The sequence below is a fragment of the Mustela nigripes genome, chromosome 16 (assembly GCF_022355385.1).
Source record: "Mustela nigripes isolate SB6536 chromosome 16, MUSNIG.SB6536, whole genome shotgun sequence".
Taxonomy (NCBI): domain Eukaryota; kingdom Metazoa; phylum Chordata; class Mammalia; order Carnivora; family Mustelidae; genus Mustela; species Mustela nigripes.
In genome coordinates this window covers 14,447,694-14,475,669 of record NC_081572.1, presented here as the reverse complement: position 1 = coordinate 14,475,669, position 27,976 = coordinate 14,447,694, and the positions used below count along the sequence as shown (strand labels likewise).

At 57.8% G+C, this 27,976-nt stretch overlaps 1 protein-coding gene across 1 annotated transcript; it reads right to left on the bottom strand.

Annotated features, from left to right (window-relative positions):
* Positions 1-67: 67 nt before the first annotated feature.
* On the bottom strand, positions 68-27,976 carry SCN4A (sodium voltage-gated channel alpha subunit 4). Its single transcript, XM_059381148.1, has 24 exons — positions 27,380-27,976; positions 27,180-27,298; positions 26,954-27,043; positions 26,529-26,657; positions 25,943-26,034; positions 23,998-24,312; positions 23,300-23,363; positions 22,915-23,056; positions 21,881-22,090; positions 21,134-21,287; positions 19,084-19,322; positions 17,166-17,339; positions 16,037-16,393; positions 11,569-12,057; positions 9,603-9,735; positions 8,799-8,953; positions 8,076-8,249; positions 7,867-7,989; positions 6,279-6,557; positions 5,959-6,012; positions 5,552-5,689; positions 5,041-5,145; positions 4,217-4,487; positions 68-3,454 (listed from the first exon to the last, which is right to left on the bottom strand). Exons 1-24 carry the CDS (start codon positions 27,650-27,652, stop codon positions 2,229-2,231), a joined length of 5,505 nt encoding a protein of 1,834 aa, XP_059237131.1. The 5' UTR covers positions 27,653-27,976; the 3' UTR covers positions 68-2,228.

Here is a 27,976-nt window from a genome sequence, read left to right as displayed (position 1 = left end):
GACTGCGCCAGAAAGGGAGTTGGGGCCCTCCTTATCTTGCCCTCTACCCACATTGAGGCTCCCCAAGTCCTCCCCATTTTGGCTCCAATCCCCACCAGCCCTTCTTGCCTCTTGCAGCCCTCAGACCCTGTCAACATCCGCACGAGGAGGTGCAGAAGGAAGAAGCGTGCAGGTGAGGCACGGGGATTGGGGGGTGGGGGAGGGTTGAGGGGTGGCAGGTTTATTATAAGAACTGTACAAAGGAGCCCGGCTTGGGTCTGTTCCCACCCGGACAGAGTGGGGATGGGCGTAGGTGTGGACGGGGGCCACAGGTCAGGGCCAGGGGCGGGGTGGTCTCTGTAGTCTCCATGCAGTCTTTGGGTGAATATCCAGTTCAACAGATGCGGAGGCTCTTGGGGACACCCCAGTTTGGGGGAAGGGCAGGGGACAGGGTACTGGTCAGGGAGGAGGCTGCCCTCTCTAGGATGCATCTTCTGAAGGAAGAGACAGACGGTTGTGGGAAGGTAGGAATGGGGCTTCCTTCCATGGAGGACACAGGCAAGAGACAGGGAGCGGGGCTGAGGCAGTGGGTGTGATGAAGGGAATAGGAGGAAGGGACAGTGGCTGGCCAGGAGGCAGAGAGTCAGGCAGACAGAAAGAGAGGCTCCAGCCTGTGGGCACACGCACACGCGCGCACACACACACACACACACATACACAGACCCACACCCACAGCCACATTGTTTTGGAGGTTTTGCTGCTTCCTGAGTTTTAATCAAACTGTTCACAAGAAACAAGAAAGAGAAGAGGAACTAAGGCCAACGGGGACTCAACGTGCAAATCTCACCATGCACGTTCACACTCATTCACACACTCACAGCACAGGCACACCCCATGGACAGGACTACACAGGACACACACGCGCGCACACTCGTCACACTACAGGGGCACGCGGACACTACAGACAACACACACACGCGGGGGCAGGACACAGTGCTTTGAGGACTCGAATGCACACACAGCTGTACACACAGGCATGAAGCAGACCCAAGGTACACGCACAAGTGAGTAAATCCAGTGATGCCTGAGGTGTCTCCATGCCTCCTCTGAGCTCAGCCTCCATCTGTTCTCCGGGAGCCGAAAAGGCCTGGCGTGGCCATGCCCGGACCAGTGGTGCCAATAACACCAGGCAGCAGGAAGTTGGAAGGTTGGGCCCGAGCCAGGGGAGCTGCGCACATCCCGGTGTTGAAATCTAACACGGGCTCAAGGACAACACTCTTAGGATCACTTTGAGGATGGGGAGAGGAGGATGAGGAGGGACGGAGAGAGGGGTGTGGCAGGGGCTGAGGGGATCTGGAGGCTGGCTGAGGCTACAGAGACCCTGTGGTGCTAAAGCAGGAGGGAGGGAACAGAAACCTACCCCCAGGCTCCAGGGTCCCTGCCCTTGCCCCAGGTCGGGGTGCTCTGGCCAGGGAAGCCTCCAGGGCAGTGATGCGGCTGGCGGGACCCCACCTCTGTCAACCCTCCATGCTTCCTAGAAGAAGATCATTCTTGAGGGGAACCCTCCCTCCTGCTCTTCCCCCAGGGGACGGCCGGGGGAGCCAGGGGCTGCACAATGGACAAAGCAGGGCATGGTTTCAGGGGCCACAACCCCAGCCAGATGCATCAGGATCCAGTGGCCAACCAGACTCAGGGAACCACTTGTGGACCAGTGACATTTCTCTTCTCCAGTTAACTTGTGGTCTGGAAGGACGTAGCTGTATCCCAGGCAGGGGAGGGCTGGTAGGCTCTGGGTCAGGAGTCTGCTCCCACTGAGGTTAAGACATCTTTAGCCGGGAGAGGCCTGAGGGGCTTGAGCCACTTCCTCGGGAGAGGCCTATAGCCCTTAAGACTCTGGTGGAGGAGCGCAGCTCATCCCTCCACTGTAGGCTGACTCCTCCCCAATGTGGGGGGCAGAGATTTCTGATGTTCTGACCTCCCCCAAGAGGAGAGGCAGCAGGGCCCATGAGGAGGTGAGAGCAACTTGAAATGAGAAACCATGGACGCGGGGAGAGCCTCAGGCCCAGGGTGGTCTCCGAGTGCAGTTCCCATTTTCCACGGCCTGGGGGGTCAGCCCCAGTGTGGCCAAATCCTGTCCCAGCCAGGGAGCCGATCAGCTGCAGACTCAAAGCCTGCTCCCTCAGTGAGCAGGCACCATGAGGGTTTTGGGGGGGCTGTGCCAGGCTCAGCGGGCCACCTCGCTGCTGCTATTAGACGAGAGACTCTTTGACCCCCGGGCGCACTGTCTGCCCCAGGGGTGGGGAGGGAGGGAGGGCAGCATCAGAGGGGCTGATGGGTGTGAGCCCGATGGCCGATCCGGAGTCCCCCGTTGAGCCCCTGTCCTCACCCGTGCCCGGCACGCTGCTGTTCCCATTCTCTTGGCCATACATCCTGCTCATGGTGGTGGCAATCAGGCCCTCCTTCTCGGGGCCACCGTCCCCACCGCCATCCTGGCCATGGCGGTACATGTAGGATGCCTGCTTCACCGTGCGCTGGAGCAGGTGCCGGCGGTAGGCCCTCTGGATCTTGATGGCACACACCTCCTCGTGCTTCCTCTTGAGGGTGGTGGTGATGGGCTCATAGGAGACCTTGGAGGGGTTGGCTGCCATGAACTTCTCCTCCATGGTCTCCTTGAGAGCGTCCATTTCCCCAGAGTCGCCTAGGACCTCCTTGGTGAGGGCAAAGAGGATGTCCAGGCAGTGAATTTTGTCCCCCGGCACCATGGGTAGGTCCAGCGTGATGAGCTTGATCTTGTTGGGCTTGGCGATCCTCAGTGGCTCCTGCAGGGTGTCTACAAAGTCCGAGAGGCGGCTATAGTCGATGAACTGCGTGGCATCGGGGTCAAACTTCTCCCACGTCTCATAGAACATCTCGAAATCGTCCTCGCTGAGGGGCTCGCTGCTCTCCTCGGTGGCCACGTTGAAGTTCTCTAGGATGATGGCAATGTACATGTTGACCACGATGAGGAAGGAGATGATGATGTAGCTGCAGAAGAAGCAGATGCCAATGGAAGGGTTGCCACAGTCACCCCTGACGCTGGTGCCCGGGTTCTCGAGTGTTGGGTCACAGTCGGGGGGCCCACTGTTGAGTATGGGGTTCAGGAGCCCATCCCAGCCGGCTGATGTGGTGATCTCAAAGAGACAGATGATGCTGTTGCCAAAGGTCTCAAAGTTGAACATGTCATCGATGCCTGACTCCTTCTTGACATAGGCAAAGTTGGACATGCCGAAGATGGAGTAGATAAACATTACGAGAAAGAGGAGGAGGCCAATGTTGAAGAGGGCAGGCAAAGACATCATGAGGGCAAAGAGCAGAGTCCGGATGCCCTTGGCCCCCCGGATCAGCCGCAGGACACGCCCGATCCGGGCCAGGCGGATCACTCGGAACAGTGTGGGTGACACGAAGTATTTCTGGATCAGATCGGAGAGCGCAAGGCCTGCAGGGAGAAAGAGTGAGGAGCTCTGTCCTTGGGGTGGGAGGCGGGGTCAGGGAGCAGGTGCAGGGGGAGGGGGGTGGGGGGCATGTGGGGCTCAAGGGAGCCTGGCTGGTGTGCTGTTCCCCAGAAGGGAGCAGGAGAAGCACAGCCTAAATGGCCTGACTGATGAGGTTGGGCTCTCCAGGGTCCTGGGTGTGGGAGCTCTGCTCCATCCTGACACAGCTGGAAGGAGGTGAGATATGCCCAGGCTGATGGGGTTGAGGGTAAGCCGACTCCCAAGGCTGTTTGTAGAAGCCCCAGGTGAGACAGAGGGAGGACAGCTCTGTGTGTGACTCTGAGCCTAACTTGTTTGTGACTCACCTTCCTCACCTGTAAAGCAGAGGTGGTAACAGCACCAACCTCTTGGGATAGCACAGTGTCAGGCAAATTGTAAATGATCAATAAGTGGTTAGTTGCTATCACACTGACACACGTTTGTGCACTTCTGTGTGTACAGATGCTAGAACCATCTGTCTTCCACTAGGCACCTCGGCAGCCGAGTGTGCATCTACTGATGAAGCGTGTCGTGGGTGTGCAGCTGACATCCTGCCTGTGAGCCCGGCCCGTGTGCTTTCTGGGCATGGTGTGGACGCCAGCGGCCTATGCACGTGTGTCCGTGTACATGCGTGTGCGAGATTTCCAGGTGCAAGGGCAGGTGTGTGAGCACAAGGACGGGAGCCACAGGCCTCCCTGGGTGGGTCTTCCCAGCCCGGCCCCGCTCACCCACGATGGACAGGATGACGACCACGAAGTCGAAGATGTTCCAGCCCACAGTGAAGTAGTACTGGCGCAGGGCGAGCATCTTGAGCACGCACTCGCCAGTGAAGATGATGATGAAGACCATGTTGATGTTGTACAGGATGTCCACCTTGAGCTGGCTCTGGTCGTCCGTCTCCACCATCATGGTGACCATGTTGAGGCAGATCAGGATCATGATCGTGATGTCAAACACCTGCTTGGTCACGCAGTCATACACCATGCCCTGGATCTTGTTCTGCAGCATGGGGAGGGGTGCGAGGGTGTGGGGGGTGGATGTGGGGGGCAGTGGTTAGTATCCACATTGTGTGGACAGGCCAGGGGCATGGGGTGACACACAGCATGACGGAGAGGTGTCAGGACTCGTGGTAGAGTCGGCCATGGCAGGGAGGGGAGACCTGTCTGGACAGGATGTTCTGGGGGTTCCATGGGTTGCTTCCTCCCTCCAGGACCCTTTCTCCCCTCAGGTTCCCCCGGCAACCTCTCTTCCTGCTCCTGAATTGTTGCTCACGAGGGAGGGTGTCTGGACATTCTCTTCTGCCCACTTCTAGGGGCCTCCCTCCCACTAAAGGGATGGGCAGATACGGCGGGCTGTGCAAGGCCAGGTGAGGGGCAAACCAGTAGCTGGGGTTTGAGGCCACTGCTGCCCCAGCCTCACCCCAGGTGGCCCCAGCCTCACAGTAGGGACACTGCCTGGTGGGTAGGGGGCAGCCTGCATTTGGTCCCCATCGGCCCCCTTGGGTGGAAGGTTCATCCAGGCTGTTAGGAGGAGGGGCTCAGAGGGCTGGTACCTGGGGCCGGGGAATTGGCTTCTGAGGCTTCTTGGAGCCAAGCTTCTTCATGGCATTGTAGTATTTCTTCTGTTCCTCTGTCATAAAGATGTCTTTCCCTCCAAAGTATAATGGGATGGTGCCAGTAAGGTTGAGGGCCCCTCTCCTGTGTCTTCAGGGCCTCCACATCTCAGGCACCACCCTTAAAGCAGCCCCCACACCAGCAAGGGGACCTGGAGGGGCCAGAGATAGGGGCTGAGGGAGGGGGGAAGGAGGGAGAGGCAGGGTCCAGGGAAAGGAGGGAGGGGGGCGGGGTGACAGACAGAGTGTGGAAGAGGACCAGCACTGGCTCATAGCCTAGGCCAAGTCACTTTCTCAGAGTCGCCGGGGAGGATCTGAACCCAAGCTTGCTGCTTCAGTCATCCCACCAGCACCACACAGTAGGGGCTGAGGCGGCATGTGGGACTATATGAAGGGTCGGGGGAGCGAAGAGAGGGAGGCTAGAGCCCAGGGAGGGTGGGTGGATACTCATCTTCTTCTTCTGCTGGTTGAAGTTGTCAATGATGACACCGATGAAGAGGTTGAGGGTGAAGAAGGACCCAAAGATGATGAAGATGACAAAATAGAGGTACATGTAGATGTTCACCTCGTACTGGGGCTGTTCTTCCTTCTGCAGAGGCCACAGGACAGGACAGGATGGGACAGCCACAGGGATGAGATGGAATGGGACGGAGAGGTTGAGGGGAATGTTGGCTGCTCCCTGCTCCCCATCTCACTGTTGGCAGGAAGGGCATCCTAGGACCCAGAGGTGGACCCTTCTACCCCTCAGGCTGCTGAGTTTGGGGGGCTCCTCAGGACGTGGCATGGGGCCACGTGTTTCTGATCTGCACCCTCTCCCCTGGCTTGCTTGCCAGCCACATTTCGGTGAGCCCCACTCACCTCCCGGGAGTCCACCGCCGCATACATGATGTCCATCCAGCCCTTGAAGGTGGCCTGGGAGAGTGTGTTTAGGTTTGAAGAGAGGAACTGCTTCCCATTTCTACCAGCCATGAGTCTCCCTCCTCACCCTAGCGTGGTCCTCCCCAGACCCCACAGGGCAGGCATCACATAGAGACCAGAGAGGTCTAAATATTACCTCAGGGTCCCACCACACCGGAAGGGGGGGGGTCCTAACGAGGAGCAGCAGTGGGTGCAGGTACAGTAAGAATCTGGGAGCACTTCCATCTCAGTTTAGTGCAAGGGCAGCAGGTTACACTTACCACCTGTAAGAGGGAGAGGTAGCCTAGACCCACATTGTCATAGTTGACCTTGACGTTGAGCCAGCGGACCTGGCCTGTGTGCATAAGGCTCTCACAATCTGATTTGTTGTTGACCTCGGAGATGTCAAACCTCTCAGAGGTGGTGGTGTTGATGCAGTAGTAGAACTTGCCGGCAAACAGGTTGACGCCCATGATGCTGAAGATGAGCCAGAAGATGAGGCAGACAAGCAGCACGTTCATGATGGAGGGGATGGCTCCCAAGAGGGCGTTCACCACCACCTGGGGGGCCGGGGTGAGGGCTTGTTGCCAGATCTTTACGCAGGCTCCTTTGGGACAGGGCTCCCCACCTTCACTAAGGGGACCAGACAGGGCTGGGCATGGTTATTCAGGGAAGGCTTCCTGGAGGAGGGTCGCTCTGAGCCAAGTCTGGGGGAGAAGTCTGCTGGGCTCTATGTTGGGAGTGGGGGTGGGGAAGTGAGGAGTAGGGTTGGGGTGCTGCTGGCCTAGTGGTTGAAGAGGGCTCTCTGCTTGGCTGGAGCTATCAGCCCAGAGTCAGGGCATTAGGCTTCTCTGGAAGCAGCCTGGCCACGGGTCACTAGGCAGGAGACAAACACTCCTTTCTTGGCCCCCATAGGAAACTCAGCCCCCGTGACCTGGCACCCTGCTCATCCGTTCCTAGCATTAGAGACATAGATACAGAAAAGCCATCGGGGTCTTCAAAGCAGAAGGACCCTGTGCCCCACCCCCAGCCCTGGTTGTACAGGCTAGCTTCACTCTGTCGGGTTGGCCTAATCTTGAGAATCGTCCTTTTCTGAGGAGAAGGTGTTTCATGACTTCCAGACAGAGTGGGCGGCACAGACCTGGTGATGCCTGGGGTACAGCTCTATTCTTGGCCGGGGCACCAGCCAGCTGCATGGGCAGGTCATCTCGCCTCGGGGAGGAGGAGTCCCTGGTTCTGAGGTGGGAGGACCCAGCATTGGCTGGCCCCTTGCATGAACAGGAGGGAGCCCCTCTGGCTGAGGGCCCTGCTGGCCTGCGACCAGCTGCTTCACAGACATCTGTCCCTGTGATGGGTCTTATTATTCCCAACAGACCTCTCTTAGCTGGGGAAGTCCCAATTGTCTTGGCCAAAGCTTCTATTATTTACTGTCACTTCTGTTCTCAAGGGCCTGATGGAAGAGTGGGCAGGCTCAGAGCCCAGGCCCAGGCCCTGCCTGCTTGTCCAGGTCGCAGAGTTCTGGTAGGCTGGGGTCTGAGGCTGGGGAGGGACATCTTGACACCCACGGGCCTGCCTCCCTTCTTCCTCCGTCCTAGGGAAGGAGAGCCCTTCCTAGGAGCTGATGCAGCCTCTGCTGCCCCCCAGCGGTGGCAGGGATGAGCTAAGCAGGGGCTGAGCGATAGAAGTGGCATTTGGGTGGTATGGGAGGATGTCTGGGGGCCTCAAATCTGGCCTTCAGCGGGGCCCAGAGTCTCCGGCCTCTCCTCCCCCAGCGGTGGCTGGAGTACAGACCTGTGCTCACTGCACCCCGCCCTGCGGTGGCTGCTCCCCCAAACCCTAGCCCTCCTCAGAGCCCCCTTGGGCACCCACCCGCATGCCCTCAAATCGGGACAGTGCCCTCAGGGGACGCAGGGCCCGCAGCGTCCGCAGGGATTTGATGGGTCCCAGCTCCGAGTAGCCCAGCCAGTTGGCCACCAGACTGATGATGGAGACCTGCAGAGGGAGAGTGGGCTGGTCAGGGTGGCGGGACCTCCTTTGCCCCGGGGGTGCCTTGGGATCTGGCCGTGGGGCACACTCACATCCACAATGAGGAAGTCCAGCCAGCACCAGGCATTGGTGAAGTACACCTTGAAACCGTAGGCCACCCACTTGAGCAGCATCTCCAGGATGAAGATGTAGGTGAACACCTTGTCCGCATACTCCAGGATGGTGCGGATGACTCGCCGCTGCTCGATGTAGATGTCCTCAAAGGCCTGGGGATACCAGCATGGCTGGGGGTGGCCAGAGCCACAGAGGCCGGGGCAGGAACCCCATCCCCCACCCAGTCTACTGCCATGGCTTCCCCCCGGTCTGGGCTGGGACCAGGCCGAGGCCAGGCTGTTGGCTTTTCCCAGACTCTGTGGGGCCCATGGGGCAAGCGAGTTTCCCCACGGGGAGAAGCCGCTCAGCAGCCCTTCCTCAGGTGCAACACTCAGTCACCTGCTTGGGGGCCTGCACTGTGACACATGTTCAGCCCTGATCACCCCCTCATTCAACATTCCCAGGGCCTTCCCACCTCTGCCCTGGCCGCCACCTGTCACTGGGGGTGCACACAGAGTTGGACCCTGCCTGTTGCTTTACGGAAATGAACACTTTCTGTGTCATATCCTGCAAGCACAAGCTAGTCCCTTTAGGGTTCTCTGGGGCCGAGACCACCCAGGTCTCATCCCTCCCATGGTCTGAAAAAGGAGGGAGTCCCAGGAGGGCCTCCTTTGGGCCTGGCACCTGCCGCTGCCCACACCCGCCCCCCAGGGCATGCCTACCAAGGCTCCGCTGCTGAGCAGGATCATGAAGACGATGAAGGTCTCAAACCAGTTGTGCTCAACAATCTTGAAGCAGGCCCTGCGGAGCGCCCACCACATCTTCCCACGGCCCTGGGAAATGTCCACGTAGAGGACAGGGCAGCGTTGCACGCAGGCTGGGGGAGGGAAGGGGGCAAGGGTACCACATCACAGGACTGGGGGCTGGCCCCAGACCCACAGGCAGCATGCTCCCACCCCCTTCCCAAGATTGGCTGAGCCCATCTTCCCCACCCCTCCCTGGCAAGCTTCACACCGCCCAGCCCCGGCCCTGGGTGCTGTAGGGGGTGTGCAGGGCTCTCTGCTGCAGGGCCGGGCTGGCCTCTCTCTGCTGGTGAAGCCAAGGAGGGTAATAGTCCTAGAGCAGCCATTCCAGAGCACCTGCCCCTCCCAAGCACTGGGTCACACTCAGGACCTGGTGGCGGTTCCGTGCGGCAGTCCGCAGGGCCTGGTGTGCACCCACTGCACATGCCTGAGGCTCAGGGGTCAGGGGCTGGGAGGCATTTGGGCTCTGGTGCCCCTCCCTGGGGCTGTATTGCCCCCAGGCTGTGTCAGGGCAGGGCAGCATGGGGGGTTGGGGGGAGGCTCTGCCTGCTCTCAGTGATGCACATGGTCTTGAGATGTCCTCGAGGAGGCAGGTGGTTGGGGCTGGGCCGGGATGTCACCTGCACCCCAGGCCCTAGCCTGGTCCACCCCTTCCAGGAGCTGCTGGGCTAGGGGAGGCGCCAGGGGAGGCGGTAGGGGTGCACCCACACAGCTCGCCCTCACCCTCCGTGAAGCACTCCTCGGGCTGTTCCCCATCGGGGTTCTCTTCAGCCTGCTCCTCAGGGTCCTCCTCAGGGGGCTTATAGTCGGCGGTGCTGCAGACGGAGGAATTCCCATCCAGGGGCTGCACTGGCTTCTGCAGGGGACCACAGGGTGACGTGAATCCTGTGTTCTCCCACCAGGTGAACGGAGGAGGTGAGGATGAGGGACCAGAAGGGAGAGGAGAAAGGGGGTAGAGCTGACCTACTCATTCATTCAGCACTCATTCATTCCCTGAGCCCCGGGTTATGGAGCCAGTGCCGTGACCTTCGCAGAACCACAGCAACCAAGGCAGCTATGGTCCTGCCCTCACGTACTTCCATTTGGAGCAGGGCTGGGCCGAGGCCTGGAAAGGGATGGTGAGGACAGGAGGAGGCAGGTGAGGGCCTCAGGTAAGGGAGGAGGCTGGGGGGTGGTTGAGCCAGTCTGGGGAAGTGGAGGAATAAGAGGCCTGAAGGGACTTTTGAGGGAGCATGAAAGGGGTCAGAATGGAGCCGGGGCTGCCAAAGCCCGCAGGGAATTGCACGCAGCGTCCTCAAGATCTGGGCCTTCCCATATCCAGGGTCTGCTGGGCTGAGGAGCCCAGAAAGGATGAAAAACTTTCCCCAGCAGAAGCTCCAGCCTGGGGCACAGGGAACCCGATGGGAGTGGGGCAAGAACGGGGAGGCGAGTGTCTGGCCTGCCCAGGCCCCTCCCCGTCCCGAACCAGGTTCTTGGCCCTAGCCGCCCTCCTCAAGGGAACCCCTTCATGGCTGGAGCTGAGGTCCCTGAAGGGGAAGATGGAGAGGACAGCTCTGGATCCAGAATGGCACCGGAAAATTAAGGAGGTCCCCTTGTGCCCAGCTGACAGAAAAGGAAACTGAGGCAGGCATTAGGTCAGCCAGGGCACCCACTAAGCCATTTGTCCTGCTTGTGTGTCCCAACTCCCACAATCACCCTGGGAGCCTTGTTTGTCCCCCTGAGAGTCCCCGGAGCCTTGGCCCTGGGTGCTCTCCTGCCCTCCCCCACCTCCGCTCCTCATACCGAGGTCGGTGCCACATTTCCCTGGGTATTTATAGCTTGGCAGGCACTTGGCCCCTTGGTAAGTCAGCGTGACACAAATCGGGGGAATAAGGAGTCAAGAGCTTTCAGTGCAAAATTCTTTGAGACTCCAGTGCCCAGCCAGGCCCAGGGCCGAGATGGTGGAGATGGGGAGGGGGCCCTGCCCTACCCGAGGTACTAGCCCTTCCCTTGCCAGAGCTGGAGGACGGGATTTGGGGCTCAGAGTCTACTCCCTGGAGAGGCTCAGGCTGAGGCTCCAGGGGTGACCACCAGTCCCTCTGTCACCCTTGCTGGGAAGAGGCAGGAGGAGGGGCATCTCCTGGATGGGTGGGTCAGGGCTACCCCTGAGTCTGCCCAGCTCTCTGCTCTCCTTGTACCCAGCCCCCGTGGCCCCCCCAACCCCCTCCACCCCTCAGAGTCCCCAGTCCAGACCCAGCACTTTGGCCCACCCTGGGAGGTTGGCACCAGCTCCAGTGAGATAACCGGAGGGCCTTCAAGTTCAGAGGAGAGCCTTAAGAGGGTCATCTTGGGTCCTAACCTTGGAGCCAGGGCGCCACAGATAGGAACGTCCTGTCCAAGAGCACCACCTGCTGGTGAGAGGGGGGCCCAGGTGGAGGTGCGGAGCCAGAGTGAAGGGACACTGGGCAAGGGCAGGCAGGGCCCATCTGGTTAATCGTCAGTCAGCATGCACAGAGAGCCTTCTGTGTGCTTATACACAGCATCTTACCTACTGCTCCCGACCCTGCCCTGAGAGAGGTGCCATACGCCCATTTTACAGATGGAGAAACCGAGGCTCAGGATTTGTGACTTGTCTAGGGTCACACAAAAATTTGAAGCCATGTTTATCTGACCCCTGGGCCCCTCAAGCTGGGTGCTGTGATGGGCTCACCTTGCTATCCTCAGGCTCTGAGAACGTGTCAGTCTCCTCCTCCGTGGGCATCTCCAGGTCGGACTCCTCGGAGGCGATGGGCACATGAATGGTCAGGTAGGGGTTGTTGATGAAGTTGAGGTGGTCCAGCTCGATGCTGGGGGGAGAACCGTCAACCAGGGCCACGTGGTTCAAAATGTGATTGTCCTTCTTCAGGTCCTTGTCATCCTCGTCGGGCGGTGGCTCCTTCTTCTCGTCCTCTGGGGTACTCTCCCCGGCCTCCCCGGCCTCCCCAGCCTCCCCAGGCTTCCCGAGGCTGAGCATGATGTCCTTGGGGCGCAGGACCTTGCCATGCAGCAGTCCCAGGAGAAAGACTTTGGCAAAGCTGATGCCCCACTTGATGCGCCCAATGGCGATCTGCAGGTTGTTCATTTCGCCATCTTCGTCGGAGGCAGCCAGGCTGTCAGCGCTGAAGGAGCTCAGCAGCAGGGCCAGGAAGAGGTTCAGGACCTGGGAAGCAGGGGTTGGGAGGAACCTGAGCTCAGCCTCAGGGGGCCTGCCGAGGGTGCCACCTTCAGCCAGCATGAGGTGCCTCAGGCCTCCAGATCAGACCTACCACATGGGGGCATTTGAAGGGTTATCACCTAATGGAATCCTCACAACTGCTTGGGGAGGTGGAGCATTCCTATCGGCCCCACTTTGCAGAAAGAGAAGTTGAGGCTTAGGCACATGCCAGGAGTCTGCAGAGAAAGGGTTTGGGGAGGGTAGAGAAAGGGTTTGGGGAGGCCCATTGGGTGACAAGGACTCTTTCTAGGACTCTGTCCTCCACCTCCGCTGCTTGAGAAGTAAGAACAAAGAACAGGTCTCAGGTTTCTGAGTTTTCAGGACTTATTGGGACCCTGAATCAGCTGAGCCTTCTTTTCCTGTCTGTTACTAGAGCTTGTGCTCCCTGGTGCTCAGAGCAACGTACCCTATTGCTCTGAGAAGGGCATTTGCTAGTCGCCCCCTTTTCTCTCCTTGGGATTCCCTGCTCCACCTGGCTTTCTTCCCACTCCCATTTCCCTGCTGGAAGATTTAATACTGGTCTACCCCTCCAGTCTCCAGCTTTATTTTCCAGAGACAGACCATAGCTGAGCCTCTCCCACTGTGATGTCAGGGAGCTCTAACCTAGTAGAGACAGACATTTGACCAGATCGGTGCGGTGGGTTTGCGTGGTAGTAGAGACTGGGGTGCGCAGGCTTTGAAACCATGCTGCTTGGCCTTGAAGCCCGGTGTATTAGTGAGGTGTCCTGAGGCAAATCATATCGCTGCTCTGTGCCTCCGTTTCCTCATATAATGGGGATGGTTCTAGTACCCACCTCCTTGCATTTTTTGAAGATTGAAAGATCAGCGTAAGTAGAGCACACAGTAGGCACTCAAAACATGCTGGCTGTCATGTGCGCAAGGGCAGAAGGTATAAGGTATAGGGAAGAGTATGATTAGCTCTGAGGTCAGCTCAGCATTTTATTAATAAGGAAACTAAGTCTCAGAGAGGTAGAGGGATATGCCCTGAGACATCCAACACAGTCAGGACTTGAATCCAGGTGTCCAGTCATTACATAACTTTGGAAGACATCATTCATTTAGACTACAATGTGAATGGCAGCCCCAGAGGTTGTGCCTCAACCTTCCTGGTAGCTCTGCCTTCCACCAGTCTCCCTTCCCCTGGGAACAAAGAGGACAGTGAAGCCCAGCTGCGGTGGGGGGTCCTGGTTCCTGCCAGCCAGAGGCAGGGCTGGGACTTACTCTGGGCACCTAGGGACAGGGCTGGTTGTATAAGTGGGCAAGAAGGAGTAGGGGAGCCTGTACACGTCCACCCTCGGCTGACTTCTCCATGTGGCTCTCATGGCCTGGTTTCACCGGGACTCCTCCAAGACCTTTTTATCATCACCTTAACTACCATGTTAGCAGAACGCCTTTAAAGTTCGTATTTCTATAGATACACACAACTGGGGAGAAGGTGTGTGGGGGGGGCATTCCTCCCCATCTCCCTGCCCTCTAGCTGCTTTTCTGCTTTTGCCCCCAACCAACATTTATGGGTCTTTCTTTCCCTTTGCTGGGGTGAGGGGGGGGCATCCAGTGTTCAGAAACACATCTGAGATGGGAATTAGCTGCTCTCTGGGTCAGCAGGGTTTGCACACGGCTCCTGCCTAGGACAGAAATAGCTGCGTCAGGCAAGGCGTGGGGAAGAGGGCTGGGGGGAAGGGGGGTGAACATCATGTTCCCCCAGGGGCGCTGAGGGGTGGGTTACCTATGCCCTCATCATTTCCTCTTCTTCGCAGTAACCCAGAGCAAGAGCACAAGTGCCACAATGCAGGGGGCATGGGGCCCCACACTCAATGGCAGGATGCCTCCAGTGCCCTCTAACAGACACTGGCTTCCAGGAAGCCTGGGGGGGGGGGCAGTAGGCGGGGACAGTGCCCAAGGAGCTGTTGGTGCCGCCTCCCTGGGCTGCTCTACTCCCCCTGAGCCAAGCGAGGGCAGATCAAGGCAGAGCTGGGCTGGGAAGGAGTATGGGTGGGGTGTGTGTGTGTGTGTGTATGGAGTGACACGCCTGTGTGACAGCACACTGAGGCAGTGCAAGGGTTCTAGACTGCTTGGGTTCTGATCCTGTGCAGGTTACTAGCTTCCCTCCCTGAACCTTTACTTCCCTGTCTAAAATGCAGAGATGAAACAGCACGTCCCCCTGAAGCGATGGCGAGCATCAAGAGATAGACACACAGAAGGCGCTCAGAATGCTGGACAAATGCACATGGAGGTCAGCTGTCACTGTCGTTACTGCCCGTGTTGACGCTGTCGTGCTCACCCCCCGCTGCTGTTACTGACGCAGACTCAGGTTCTAGTCCAGGCTCAGTCTTACACTAGCTGTGTGGTCCCCGGCAGTGGCTTCTCGGAGCACGGTGCCAACATGACCTCCCTCCCGGGGTTGGGAGAGCATTAGGGATAAGGCAGGGAAAGCCCTCTGCGCAGGCAGGAGCCCAGTCCTCGGGGAGAGTGGGGGTGACCCCTATGGCAGAGACCTGAACCACCACTCTGCAGCACCCCCCCAGGGCCCCACCTTGTAGACCAAGCGCTTTACTGGGCGCTCAGACCATGTGCTCCAGTGGGTCCCCACCGTCACCATCCCCATTTTCCACGTGAGAAAAATTGAGGCCAGAGAGATGGTTAAATAATGTCTCAGGGTTTCCTAGTCAGTATGTGGCAAAGCAGGGGCTTGCAATGGTTTTGAGTTTGCCCACGTACAGACAGAAACCCCCGCAGACCCTTTCAGTCGTGCTGGGCCCTTAACCTTTACCTGCACAAACTTCTACTCAGAGCTAGCTACCCACGCCATCCCACCCCCGTTCTGCTGGGACATCTCTCTCTCTCTCCCCCACACCCCAGGCCCTGGGGTTCTCCTGCCTAACTGTCCCTGGGGGCTCAGGACCTCAGTGGAGGTGACACTGGACGGCTCTCGCCGCAGCCGGAGCTTAGCGATATCTGAGAAGTGCTGACCCAGCAGCTCAAGGATTCCGCCGGCCTTTGTGGAACGTGGGGACGTGCGTCTTCCCACCCCCGTTGCCCAGGGCAGCGTCGGCCATGGGGGCAGCTGGGCACCAGGCTCCACAGCAGCAGGAGTGCTGCCCACCCTGAGCAGGGCAGGAATTGTGGCATCAGGGTGTGGACACAGGCCACCCTGGGGCCCCAGCCACAGAAATGCTGGTCAGTGTGACGGCAGCCGGCACCCCTGCTCATCATGGGGCCCCCTGCGGCTCCTCCCCAGCACCAGCCCCACAGGGAAGCCCTGAGCCACAGAAAGCGGCAGGATGAAGGCCATTTATGCCATACTCTGGATTCTCCCTACTCCCGGGGCTTGATGCCAGGAACGGAAGAGGGTGAGAGGGTGAGAGATGGACAGGAGGCCCTGGAGTCCTGGAGCCAACCCCGCGTGCCACCTTCCCGCACCCAGCTGACCACAGAGCAGTCGCTCGTTCAAGGTCACACAGATGACAGCGGAGCTAGGCCTGGAGTGTGGGTCTGCCTCCAGCTGTCATGTTACTTTGCCCCAAATGCTAGGCTTCAACAGTACTACTCACAGTGTCGCCTCTGGACCTGTGACAGCTGCGCTGGTTAGAAAGGCAGATTCCCAGGCCCTGGCCCCCAGGCTGCTGAATCAGACTCTGGGGACGTGGGGCCAGGAATCTATCTGGGTTTTAAGAAACTTCCAGGTGATTCTTAAGCAGGTTAAAATTGGAGAGCCACAGTGTTAAACTGTTTAAAATTGCCCTTTTGGGTGGGGGAGGCAGACTATAGTCCAGTGGCAGTGATTTCATCCAGCTTAACTGCATGGGGCAAAGGCCCTGGAAAGACAGCCCAATTTAAAGGACTTAATTGAATGTGACATGTTCCGCTTGGGTTTCCTGGCAGTGGTGGGGGGGGAGAGAGGAGCCACCCAGCGGGCCCAACTCACCACTAGGTTGCCAATGACCATGACCATGAGGAATACCGTGAGGCACATGGCCTGGCCGGCCACCTCCATGCAGTCCCACATGGTTTCGATCCATTCCCCGCACAGGATGCGGAAGACGATGAGGAAGGAGTGGAAGAAGTCGTGCATGTGCCAGCGGGGCAGGCTGCAGTCGGCGGCGATCTTGCACACGCACTCCTTGTAGCTCTTGCCAAACAGCTGCATGCCCACCACGGCGAAGATGAACACGATGATGGCCAGCACCAGCGTCAGGTTGCCCAGCGCGCCCACCGAGTTGCCGATGATCTTGATGAGCATGTTCAGCGTCGGCCACGACTTGGCCAGCTTGAAGACCCGCAGCTGGGGGCAGGCGGACAGCAGGCGCTAGTGAGGCCCAGTCCCCTCCCCCCACCCGGCCTGATCTGAGGGAACCCCATCCTTGGGAGAAACAACTCTCCGGAACAACTCAAATCCCTGCCCCGTGAGTGAGCTGAGGCCTCGGTCTGCTGCTCTGTTAAATGGGAATCCTCCTATCCGACCACCTCATCCTCTTTATGTGTTCAAAAGAAATGAGCTGTATCATTTAAAGATATAGGCTGAAGTATTTACGGAGACAGTTTATGTCAGGATTTGCTTTCACATGCTCCCCCCCCACAAAAAGTAGGGGAGAGATGTTGATGGCTGTTGGAATGTTGATGGCCGTTGGAGTGGGTGTAGGCACACAGATTTCAGTATACTTTATATGTTTGTGGATGAAGGCCAGATCCCGTAATAAAGTTTGGAAAAATTAGAAGTGTTCCTATGGGGTGGTGGAAAGGATCCTAAACCGGACTCCTGATTCTACTACTAATGAGCCTCCCGAGCCCCAGCCTTCAGATCTGCAATATGGTCTCTGCTCCACGGTCACCCAGGTCCCTGGGAGTCAAGCCCAAATGTCAGCTCCCAGGGCTATCATTTTGGTCCCTGGTAGCCCTATGTGATAAGGGAGGGGGCTCTTTCTCCCCATTTCCAGTCAGGAAGGTTCTGAGTGGTGGAGAGGCATGCACAAGTAGCTTCTTGGGGATGCCTCCTCCCATCCCCCTGCATACCCCCACCCAGCCCCTCCTCAGCCTGGCCGCAGGGCCTCACGCACCAGTCGGAAGGAGCGGAGCACGGACAGCCCTTGCACATTGGCCAGGCCCAGTTCCACCAGGCTGAGGGTGACGATGATACTGTCGAAGATGTTCCAGCCCTGCTGGAAGTACTCATAGGGGTCCATGGCGATGAGCTTCAGCACCATCTCTGCTGTGAAGATGCCGGTGAAGACCTGTGGGGTGGGGTGGGGGAGTCCACATCACAGAATCTCAGTTTGCACGGGACCTGGGGAGTCCCCCCTGACTCCCACCTCCTGGCAGAGCCTTGAGCGGGGGCAGGCAGTGGTACCCGCGGCCTACAGGTGTGCATGCGTGCGTGTGTGAAGAGTGGAATGGTCCTGCCCCAGGGCACAGTGGGTACCACTCTGAGACACCTGAACCCATCCGCTTCTGGCATTGTGCCCATGGGCCAGTCACTTCACTTCTTGTGGCCTCACCCCAGTCATAGTATATAGCACTCATACAGCACTTTGTGGTTGATGTGATGACCTCACTGGGATGATGCCAATTTCTACATAGTTGTGAGCCATGGTCCCTTGTCCCAGAAACGAGAACATTGAGACTCCGAGAGATAAGCGGCCAAGTGCTTGCTCACGCCACCCACATGGGAATGAGTCAGACCTCAAACCCAGGTCTTGGGGTACTTAATTCAGTCTTCTTGTCTCTACACCCTACCCTCTCTACCCTGACTGGCAGGGGTCCTGAAGTCCAGCAAACCTTGGTCGAATTAGAAGTCTAGGGTAGGGGCCCAAAGGGGGAGGCCCAGGGATCCAGGAGAAGGCCCAGTGATCCAGGAGAAGGCTCCATAAACCAGGCACAGGGGTGTAAGGGCTGCCTAGCCTCTGAAAACTCCCTGAGCGCAGCCCCCCTCCTGCCGGGCACCAGCTGCCCTGGTCTACAGCCTGCCCAGGCACATGCTGAACCCTGCCCGGGAGCTGTCCCTGGCCATAGCAGGTGCCCAGACGGCAACGGAGTGTGGGCAGGGGGTAGGCAGGGGGCGGGCAGGTGGCAAGCTGGGCCCATCACGCACGGCCAGCAGCTGCAATGCGAGCCCAGGGCACACCCTTGCCCCCCCAGCCCAGTTTGGCCTGGCTGCCTCAGACGGATCCATGGGATAGACGTGCCTGCCTCATAGGCTGGGAGCCCAGGGTCTGATGCCCACGCCACCCACATCATACTGCCACAGGCCCCCACATCTCGTTCTCCTTGGGCTCTCCTCACCCTCAGGGTCAGGGGGAGCATCTCGCCCATTTGCTATCTGAAACATGCTAAGGGAATGGGGAAGGGTGGGGCAGGGCTGGAGGATGAGGTGGCTTTTTCCCTTTGTCAGGCTCCACTGGGGCTGGAAACGAGGTGATAATGCTCCTAATGGGCAGGGATAAGCAGGCGGATCAGCGTGTGTCAACAATAGCCAGGCAGGAAAGGCCTGCAGGGAGCAGGCCTGGCCACGCTGGGGGAAATGGTAGTGGGCAGTGGGCTTGGGGGGGGGGTGCGCTATGCCTGGGGCACCTCTTGGGCCTCAGTGCCAAGGGCCATATGCCCCCACTTTCAGGCCCTTTGGTCCCTCTTAGGCCCACAACAACCTCTGAAGGTAGAGACCTGTTACTCAAGTCCCCACCCCCCACCTCTGCCTCCATCCAGGGCATGGCCTGGACCACAGACACCCTCAATCCTGATCCTGAAATGTCTAGCACCTTATCCCCACTCTCTCTGCCTCCACATTCCCTAAAAAATTCCACATCCCATCAATCACCCCATGTACCTCCCTTACAGCTCAGTTCCTGTCCCCCGTATGCTGGGAGAATAAGCTCAGCTTGTCCCTGTATGCCCCCAATAGTGCCCCGTATTTCCACACATCCCAGGGGGCCCCTGCCCCATCCTGCCTGGGAGTGACACCTCTCCCTGTCCCCTCCTTACCAGGTTGCCCACGGTGAGCACATTGTCGAAGTGCTCTGTCATTGGGTAATGCTCCATGGCCATGAAGAGGGTGTTGAGCACAATGCAGATGGTGATGCCCAGGTCCACGAAGGGGTCCATGACAATCAGGTGGATGATGTTCTTGAACTTCACCCACGGGGTGCAGCAGTTCCATATGAGGACTTTGTGGGCACACTTGTACCACCACGGGGGGCACTTCTGGTGGGCCTCTTCCAGCTCTGGGAGTAGGGTAGAAACACACCTGATGAGCACCCCCAGGCCCCGTGTCCTCCTTCCCTGACCCAGGCTTATATCCCACCTTCCAGGCCTGCCCCCTGAATTTCACATCTCAAATATATCCCCTCAGCCAAGCCTACTTTAAGCCCGCCTTTAGGTGGGTTGCCCTCAAGACCTGCCCCTGGAGGCCCCACCCACATACCCCAACCCCCTCAATGTCCCACCCCCAAAAGCCCCGCCCATTAATGTGCCCTCAAACCCCCCCACCCCCTCAGCCAGCCCTACCTGGAGCCCTTCTCTTAATGCCTTGCCTCAGGCTGGGCCTTCTTGGGATACCTCACAAAGCCTGGCCCCCAGTGACTCCCACCTTCTGCCCATGGTCCAGGGCTGTGATCTTTGGCAGAGGAGACCCCTGATCTCTGGGCTGGGCCTGAGGGTCCCCAGGGAGAGGTGGGAGGCCCCTGCAGAGGGTTGGGTCCCATTCCACTTGCTGCTGGCCAGTGTCATTCAGAGCAAACCAAGGATCCCCCAGAGGGCTCTCCCTCCCATTGTCAGCAAAACTGACCCCTCCACTGTCCCCAGCCAGTCTAGCCTTTCCCACCAGAGTGGCTTTCTGGAAACATCCCCTGTTCTTGCCCCGCCAGCTCTAGAGCCCAGGGGCTCTGTCAGGCCCATGGATAAAGCTGCCCTTCTTGCTGGTCTTGAAGGCCTCCGCTGCCTGTGGGAGTCCTCAGCCTCAGCAGGATCTTATTTCATTATGAGAGAAGTGCTATTAGTGTCCCCCATCTCTAGATGAGGAAAGAGTTGGAGAAGTCCCACGGAGACCTGGGTTCAAGTACACGACTGGGACACCCCCCCGAATTAGCTAATTGGACCTCTCAAAGGCTGCAGATTCTAGTCTGATAGTAACAGCCCCACCCCCAAACTGGTGACCCCCAAGTCACTTCAGGTGACTCAAACAGTGTCTGACACCCAAAACTTCTCACAATGGTCCCAGCCAGGGTAGCGTTAAGTGATCTTCTCAGCCAGTGACACCGAGGGGCATGCTCTGGGACAGATCCCTGGATGCCTGTCATATAAAGTCAGGTGAGAAAGGGTCCTCTAGAGGTCTTCAAAGTCCTCTAGACCCTCCCAGTCCTTCCTGGCTAAAGGAAGGGGAGTGGGACCTGAGAAGGGAACCAGATCTCTTCCATGTTGGATTTCCATTATTCTTCCTTCCCTTGTTTCCTCCTTCCTTCCTCCCTCCTCTTTTCTCCCTCCCTCCCCTCTTTCCTCTCATTCATCCATACACCCATGTCTCTTCCCATTCATTGATCTTCCAGCCCATCCATCCATCCATCCATCCGTGTTCGTGTCTATCCACCCTGCCCTTGTTACCTTATCCTGTTCTTTCCCTGAGACTTGTAGGACAGTATGGGGATTTGCGGGAATCTGTGACTCTACCTGGGCAGAGTTTGGCCTTCGGCCTTTAGTTTTTGCTCAGAAGACATATGAGGAGCAGGATTTCCAGTTTCTAGAACACTGGGCCTTCCTTGTTAGTATGATCCTCCTGTTCTTCCCCATTGTCTTGGCAACTCCCAAGGCCCTCCTGGAAACCCCCATTTCCCACAGCATCCTGGCCTTGCAGCCAGAACTGGGCCTGGCTAAGCCAGGACTATATTTATCCCGGCCGTTTCTTCGATGCCTATATTAAGTTACTGTCCTTCTAAAGCTGGGCCCAGCCAGGCCCCACCTGCCTCCCACCCCAAGAGTCCGAGTGGCCTAACGGGCAGGACAAGCAGAATAGGATACCTTAGGGGTGTCAAGCACTCACCTTCCATAGCGTCTGAGATACCACTGTCTGCACTGCAGCTCTGCCGTGGGGGCCCCTTCTCCCCAAGCGAGGTGTCTAGGCTACCATTGCAGTCTTTGCTGTGGGCTGGGTCCCCATCGGCCTCCCCGCCTTCCAGAGCCTGGGCAGCCTTGGCCTGTGGATCAGCAAGGGTGGTGGGCACAGAGTCCAACTCAGAGCCTGGTGGAGGGACTAATAGACTCTCAGAGCTTCTTTCCAAGTCCTTTAGGATGGGGCCCCTCTTCTTGTCCTGCGCTGTGCCTGGTGCAGGTTGGGGGATGGCCTCGGTGGTGATGGGATTGACAGGGTAGGAACCAAAATGACTGAAGACCTTCATCCCTGAAGACCCCCCACTCTTGGAAGTCTTGACAAACCCTACACTTCAGGTGGTGGTGAGGCAATGGGGGGGCTGCACCCCAGGGTCTCCCTAGGACCCACCTCTCCCCCAGCATGGACCCATATCCTGCCCAGAAAGAATCACAAGACCACAGATATTTGAGCTGGAAGGTTACTTCAGGTTTAACTCCTCCAGATCCTTTGCTGTTTATAGGGAAACTGAGGCAGAGAGCTGCAGAATACTCTTTCTACTGCCTGGATGTCTCTCATCCCACTGAAGCCCCCAGCCTGGGGCCTTATACTCACCCTGCCTTGCAGTCCCCGACCCCATGCCTCTCCCCCACTCTCAGCCTCCCCAGGAGAACCCTTAGCCTCCTCTCCCTGAGTCCAGACCTTCTCCAGCTCCTCCTGCTGCTTTTTGAATTTCTCCAACATCTGCTGAAACTCTTCTTCTTTCTCCTGATCCTCGGCCAGGGTGGCCTCATTCTGCTCTGCATAGGCCATGGCCACCACCGCCAGGATCAGGTTAATGAGGTAGAAGGAGCCCAAGAAAATGATGACCACAAAGAAGATCATGTAGGTCTTGCCAGCTGCTCGAAGGGTCTGGGAAGAGGGGGAGAAGGAGAGGGAGTGTAACATGGCCCCCTGCCTACTTTCACCCACCACCCCTTTCCACACACCCATTGTCCAGAAACAGGGAGGGTCGCTCACAGAGCATGGTGATTTGAGGACCTTGAGGCAGGGGATAGCCATCTTTGGCAGGCTAAACCACATTCTGGGTAACTTCAAAATACACACTTGAGACCCAGACTTTCCTGGTCTCCTGACTCAGAGAGCCCTGAGGACCAGAGACAGATATCTTGAGATCAGAGAGCCAGGATAAAAGAAAATTTTTAAAAATGGTGAACACGGGCTTTGGGGTCAACTTGAATCCTACCGTTGCTTGTCCTGCGCTGCGCCTGGTGCAGGTTGGGGCATCTAATACAAGCTCAACAAATAATAGTTGCCATTATTATTATCATCGTCGATATCATCTGTGTTAGACACATTACCAAGAACCAGAAGGCACTGCGGCTCCAGAGGCCACCTGCCTACCTATACAAACAGTAGAAGCTAAATACTTGTGTTGGGGCCATGTTGAATTTCTAAGCTGCCCTACTGGTTGCTGTGAGGCCTGGGGTCTGTTCCAGGCCCAGATCTCAGCGCTTAAGGCAAAGGTGGAGAAGGAAGAAAAGGCTGTGCCTCAGATGTGGCAGGTCCCCAGTGTCAGAGGCCTCCAAGAAGCTGTCTGCTGGGGCCCTGAGAAGGTTCTCAGAGAGGAGGGGGCCTTGTTTCAGGTCCTGCCCTGAGGAGGCTGTGGTGGGGGAAGGGGTGGTGGCGGTTGGGCTGCAAGGCAGGGCTTCGAGGCAGGGCAGTGGCAGTCCTACCAGCTGGAAGAGATTCTCCCAGTAGTCCTGGGTCATGAGGCGGAAGAGAGCCAGGAAGGCCCAGCTGAACGTGTCGTAGCTGGTGTAGCCATAGTTGGGGTTCCGCCCAGCCTTGATACACTCATAACCCTCAGGGCAGTGCCTGTGGATAAAACGAGGTGTTGGCTTTAGGAGGGAAGATAACTCGAGCCGAGGGACAGTCGGGGAATCCCAAGAGGAAAAATCCTCTAGTTCTGTCTGCGCCCCCCAAACGCGGAAGGGTTCCTTTCAGGTCCACGGGTTTTTCTTACGTTCCCATCCACCCCACGTCCTTGTCCCTAATCAGTTCCCGACTTCGACTTCCAACATCCCTCGGACACTTTTCCCTGCCACCCTGTACACTCACCCGGCATCGCTGCTGTTCCCACAGAGCAGGGCGTCATTGGCACCCTCCAGGAAATAGTAGTTCCCTTTGGGAGTCAGAGGCCACAAAGGAAACATGTCATCCACGTGGACACACTGTGGACACACGCACCCGTTGCACGCCTGTGGGCACATTTGTATCCACCACATACACCAAGAGGAGGCTCTCTGGCTGCCCCTGCCTCTCCTGTAAGGTCTCTGGGTAGATACAGGACAGGGGGGGACGCCTGGGTGGCTCAGTTGGTTAAGCAGCTGCCTTCGGCTCAGGTCATGATCCCAGCGTCGTGGGGATCATGCCCCTTGCTCGGCAGGGAGCCTGCTTCTCCCTCTGCCTCTGCCTGCCATTCTGTCTGCCTGTGCTCGCTCTCTCTCCCTCTCTCTCTGATAAATAAATAAAAATCTTAAAAAAAAAAAAAAAAAGATACACGACAGGGAGCCAAGCCGCTGGCCGCGTCAGCTCCGCACCTCGGCTGTGAGGTGAGCAGTCGGGATGGGATGCGGCAGGGGCGCAGAGAGCCGGCGGAATGGGGCGCATGCGCGTAGGCGTGCGCATGCGCGCAGCTCCCACGCACCTGCGCGGGCAGCCCAACCGAGGGATGAGCAGGTGTGGCGACAGCCGAAATCCAGGGGCCGGGTTGAAGAAGGGGTACTCCCCCCTGCCTCCCCAGGGTGAGTTCTTACTTTCGTCACTGATGTAGGCTTCCCAGTCAAAGGTCGAGTTGCTGGTCCAGCTCTCATGGGTGTTCCACGTGTCGTTGGCGTACCAGGTGTCATTGCCGTACCAAGCGTCATTGCCGTACCACGTGTCATTGCCGTACCACGTGGTGTTCGTGTCATTGAAGGGCGGGGGCCAGCGTACGCACTTCTGCCGTAGGTTTCCCATGAAGAGCTGCAGCCCCACCAGAGCAAAGACGCTCAGGCAGAAGACGGTGAGGATCATCACATCGGACAGCTTTTTCACCGACTGGATCAGGGCCCCCACAATCGTCTTCAGCCCTGACCAGAGGGAGGGTGAGAGTAGGGGGTGGGCAGGTGGAAGGCTCCTTCTCATCCCCCCTTCAGGCCTTTGCCTACCACATCTCTTTCAAGGCTTGACTTACTAGGAGCACCACTACCCTGAAGCCTTCCCACATGTGCCCACTCTTCTCCCATCACATCCCAGATATGGAGCATTTGAATGGCACAGAGTCTCGGCCATGAGGAGAATGCACTATGAGGACTTTCCAGGCTGTTGCCTGACGTATAGAACAACAGACAGGCACATGGTGGTGTTGAATAAATGTCACCAAGTCAACACTCCCAAACTGTTTTACACAACACTGATCTCCCCCAGCTGTGCCCTTAAAAAAGAAGGGGTTCAATAAATGTTTGGGCAAGTCTCAGTTCTAGATTTTGCTCTTGGAGCATGACTGTAGATTATTCTAACAAAGGCTCTGACAAGTCCTGTAGAAACAAACACACTTTAATATCATGTTTCCTTAACTTACTTGACAACAGAACCCTTTTTCTTACAATGCCTATTCATACCCAAGGAACAGCAGCTCTAGACTGAGTTGGAGATGTTATTGCAACCTGACCCTTTGGACAGACAAGGCATAGAAACTCTTACAAACTTCCAGAGATGGAGTCTCATCATTTATGGAAAAGCCATAACTTCTTCTTCTTTGGGCCTATTCAGAGTGTTTCTTACTTCCATATCATTTCATTTCCTTTTCTTATCCTGATGCAGAAAACAGGCGCTCAGCACCGCCTTATCAAAACCGCCTTATCAAAACTCTCTGAGCTGGGAAGATGCTGGAAGCCTGGCATTGAGGAAATGTACTCTGGCCTTTACTCAGTGACCAGTGAGCAGTGTGGCCTTCAGGAAGTATTTCCCCTCCCAAGGCCTGTCAAGGTCTCACTTTCCTCAGACACATTTGCGGGTGTTGGACGAGGTGAAAATGATGGTGCTTTCCAGCATTTAGACCTAATCCTCCTCCTCCCAGGGTTCTCTCTTTTCAGACTGTCTTTCATGAAGCTTGTCCGGTTTCTCCACATGCTTTTTTGAGGGTCTGGGTGATCTGGATTCTATTTACTTCATACTTCTTGATGCATTACTTTGGAATTGCCCTGGCCTTATTGCTCAGTGGTTATGTGGCGTGTTCCTTATCAAGCTCTCAGGGCTGGGACTTTCCATCACTCATTCCCTTTGTCTCTCTCAGGTTGAGTTCTCTGCTCTGCCCAGCTGCTCATTTCATTTAACACACATCCATGCACACTTACTCCTCGTAACACCCCAATGAGTGGGACTATTACACACACATTTTATAGAGGAGGAAACTGAGTCATAGGTAGGTTGAACCAGTTACCTGAGGTCAAAGTTAGAAAGTGGTGGAGATGAGACTTGAGCTCAGGAAATCTGGCTCAGAGTCTGTGTTCTAACCACCTTGCTGTGCTGCTTCTTGTACGCCCATCCTCCAGCCTCTGGCTCCTTCTCCTCCCTGGCCATGGGGCCCCCTGACTATGTCCAGGTTTTGGCGTCAGAGCATTGTGACCCTGGGTCAGGCTCCTGGACCTGAGTGTTAGGTTCCAGGCCTGGGCATAGGGGGGAAGCCTGCTGGCCCAGGCAGGGGGTCCCCGCACCTACCTGGGATGACTGTGATGGTTTTCAGGGCCCGCAGCACCCGGAAGGTTCTCAGGGCTGAGATGTTGCCCAAGTCCACAAACTCCGTCAGGTACCTGGGCCAGGGGGTTGGGGTGAAGACTGTGTCAGAGTCAGGAGCAGATATGAGGGCAGAAGTCACAGCTCCTCTAGGCCCAGAATGAGGATTCCTGAGGAATCCTTGTGGTTGGGGTTACCACAGGTGTTAGAGGGAAGGCCATGTTAGACACCCCAAGGTTCCTCCTGGGCCCTGAGAGCTGGGAAGACAGTGCAGGAACTTTGATGGGAGTGGGGGTTGGATAGCTCAGCTCTCCCATGGGATCGGGGTCCAGCACTGCCGCGTGTCGTGGCACATGGTGCATGGTGACACATTGAGGAGGCATCAGGAGAGCCTCCAAGCCAGACCCCAGCCATGGCATCCCCTAGGATGAGACAGCTTACTGCACACCTGCCCGTCAGCCCTGCAGCACCCCCCCCCCAAGAGGGTCAGCCCACTCAGCTTCCCCCTTTGAGGCCTGGCCCCCTTCTCTCCCACTCCTCTGCCTTGGGAAGCCCCCCAGGCCCTGCTTACGCCATGGTGATGACGCTGAAGTCCAGCCAGTTCCAGGGGTCCCGGAGGAATGTGAAGTCGTCAATGCAGAAGCCCCGGGCCAGCATCTTGATGAGGGACTCAAAGGTATAGATCCCCGTGAACGTGTACCTGGTGGGGAGAGGGTGGCCAGGGCCAGGCGTGGCCATGATGGACCTCCCAGGAGGGAGGTCACAAAAATGAAATATGCTGCCCGGGGGGTTGATTGGTGAAAGTGACAGTGTGCACCCCCTCCCGGGGGGGGCAGTGTTGATGGGGGGGACAATAAGAGTGTGTGTCTTCCTGGAAGACAAGAGCAGTACCACACGGGGCACCCTCAGGGTTCAGACCCCTGGGGTGGGCTATGTCCCAGACAGGGGTGGGGTGTGGGGAGGGGGCCTCCGAGGAGGAGGAAGGAAGAGACTTACTCCACGTGCTTGGACCAGGAAGGCGGGTTGCTCATGGTCATGAACACGCAGTTGGTCAGGATAGTGATCATGATGAACATGCTGAACAGCGTCAGGGGAGGGTCAAGGACAGTGAGGGAGCAGGTAGGAGCAGAGGTGGGGGGAGGGCCTCCTCGCCTATAGCACCTGGCTTTGCCCGCCCCCAGCCCGTTCTTGCCCCGGCACACGCCCCGCTTGGGCAGGATATGAGTGGATGAGCACTTTGATAGCGCCACGTCTGACGACACTGAAGGGACTCAGCATGTAGAGGGCGGGTGTCGCGGAGAAGCGGAAGATGGCCTTGCCCTTGTTAAGGACGATGAAGGTCTGTGGCAGAGAGGGAGCTGTGAGACCCAGGGACAGGCGGACGATAGACAGGTGGGGAGAGGAAACCCTACTGGCCCAGACCTTCTTGTCACTGTAGTAGGGGTCCAGGTCCTCCAGGGGGATGCCGATGACCTCGGGTGGGGGGTCCCCGTAGATGAGGGGCAGGTTCTTGCCAGCCTCCAGGTCACTGCGTGGCTTTCTTTCAGGCTCCTCGATCTCCATCTGCTTGTTCCGCTGCTGCCGGGCCTCTTCCTCCAGCGCCCGCCGCTCTATGGCCGCCAGGGACTCCCGGGTGAAAGGGCGCAGGCATTCAGGGCCCAGAGGCACCAGGGTGGGCAGAGATGAGCTCGCCATCCTCGCATCCTGGGCTCGGCGTCCAGGAGGGTGGCAGGTGGCCTGCGAGACTGCAGTGTGCCGCTCCCTGGGGGCTGGGCGCCTACCAGGCCCTGGGCCTGCTGTCTGCTACTCACCTCCTGTCTGCCCCGGGGCCAGGCCGGGGGTGCTGACGTGCAAGCCCTGTAGGGACGGGGAGCTGTGCCTGTAAGGCCTGGGCAGGTGCTGGACACAAGAGCATCCCCCCTCGTGCCTGCACCACTCTCCCCAGCAGGGGGTGGGCTGCCCTTGGAACAGACAGCAAACCACCAGGTCCTCTTCGGTGGGGCCAGTGCCCCAGTGCCT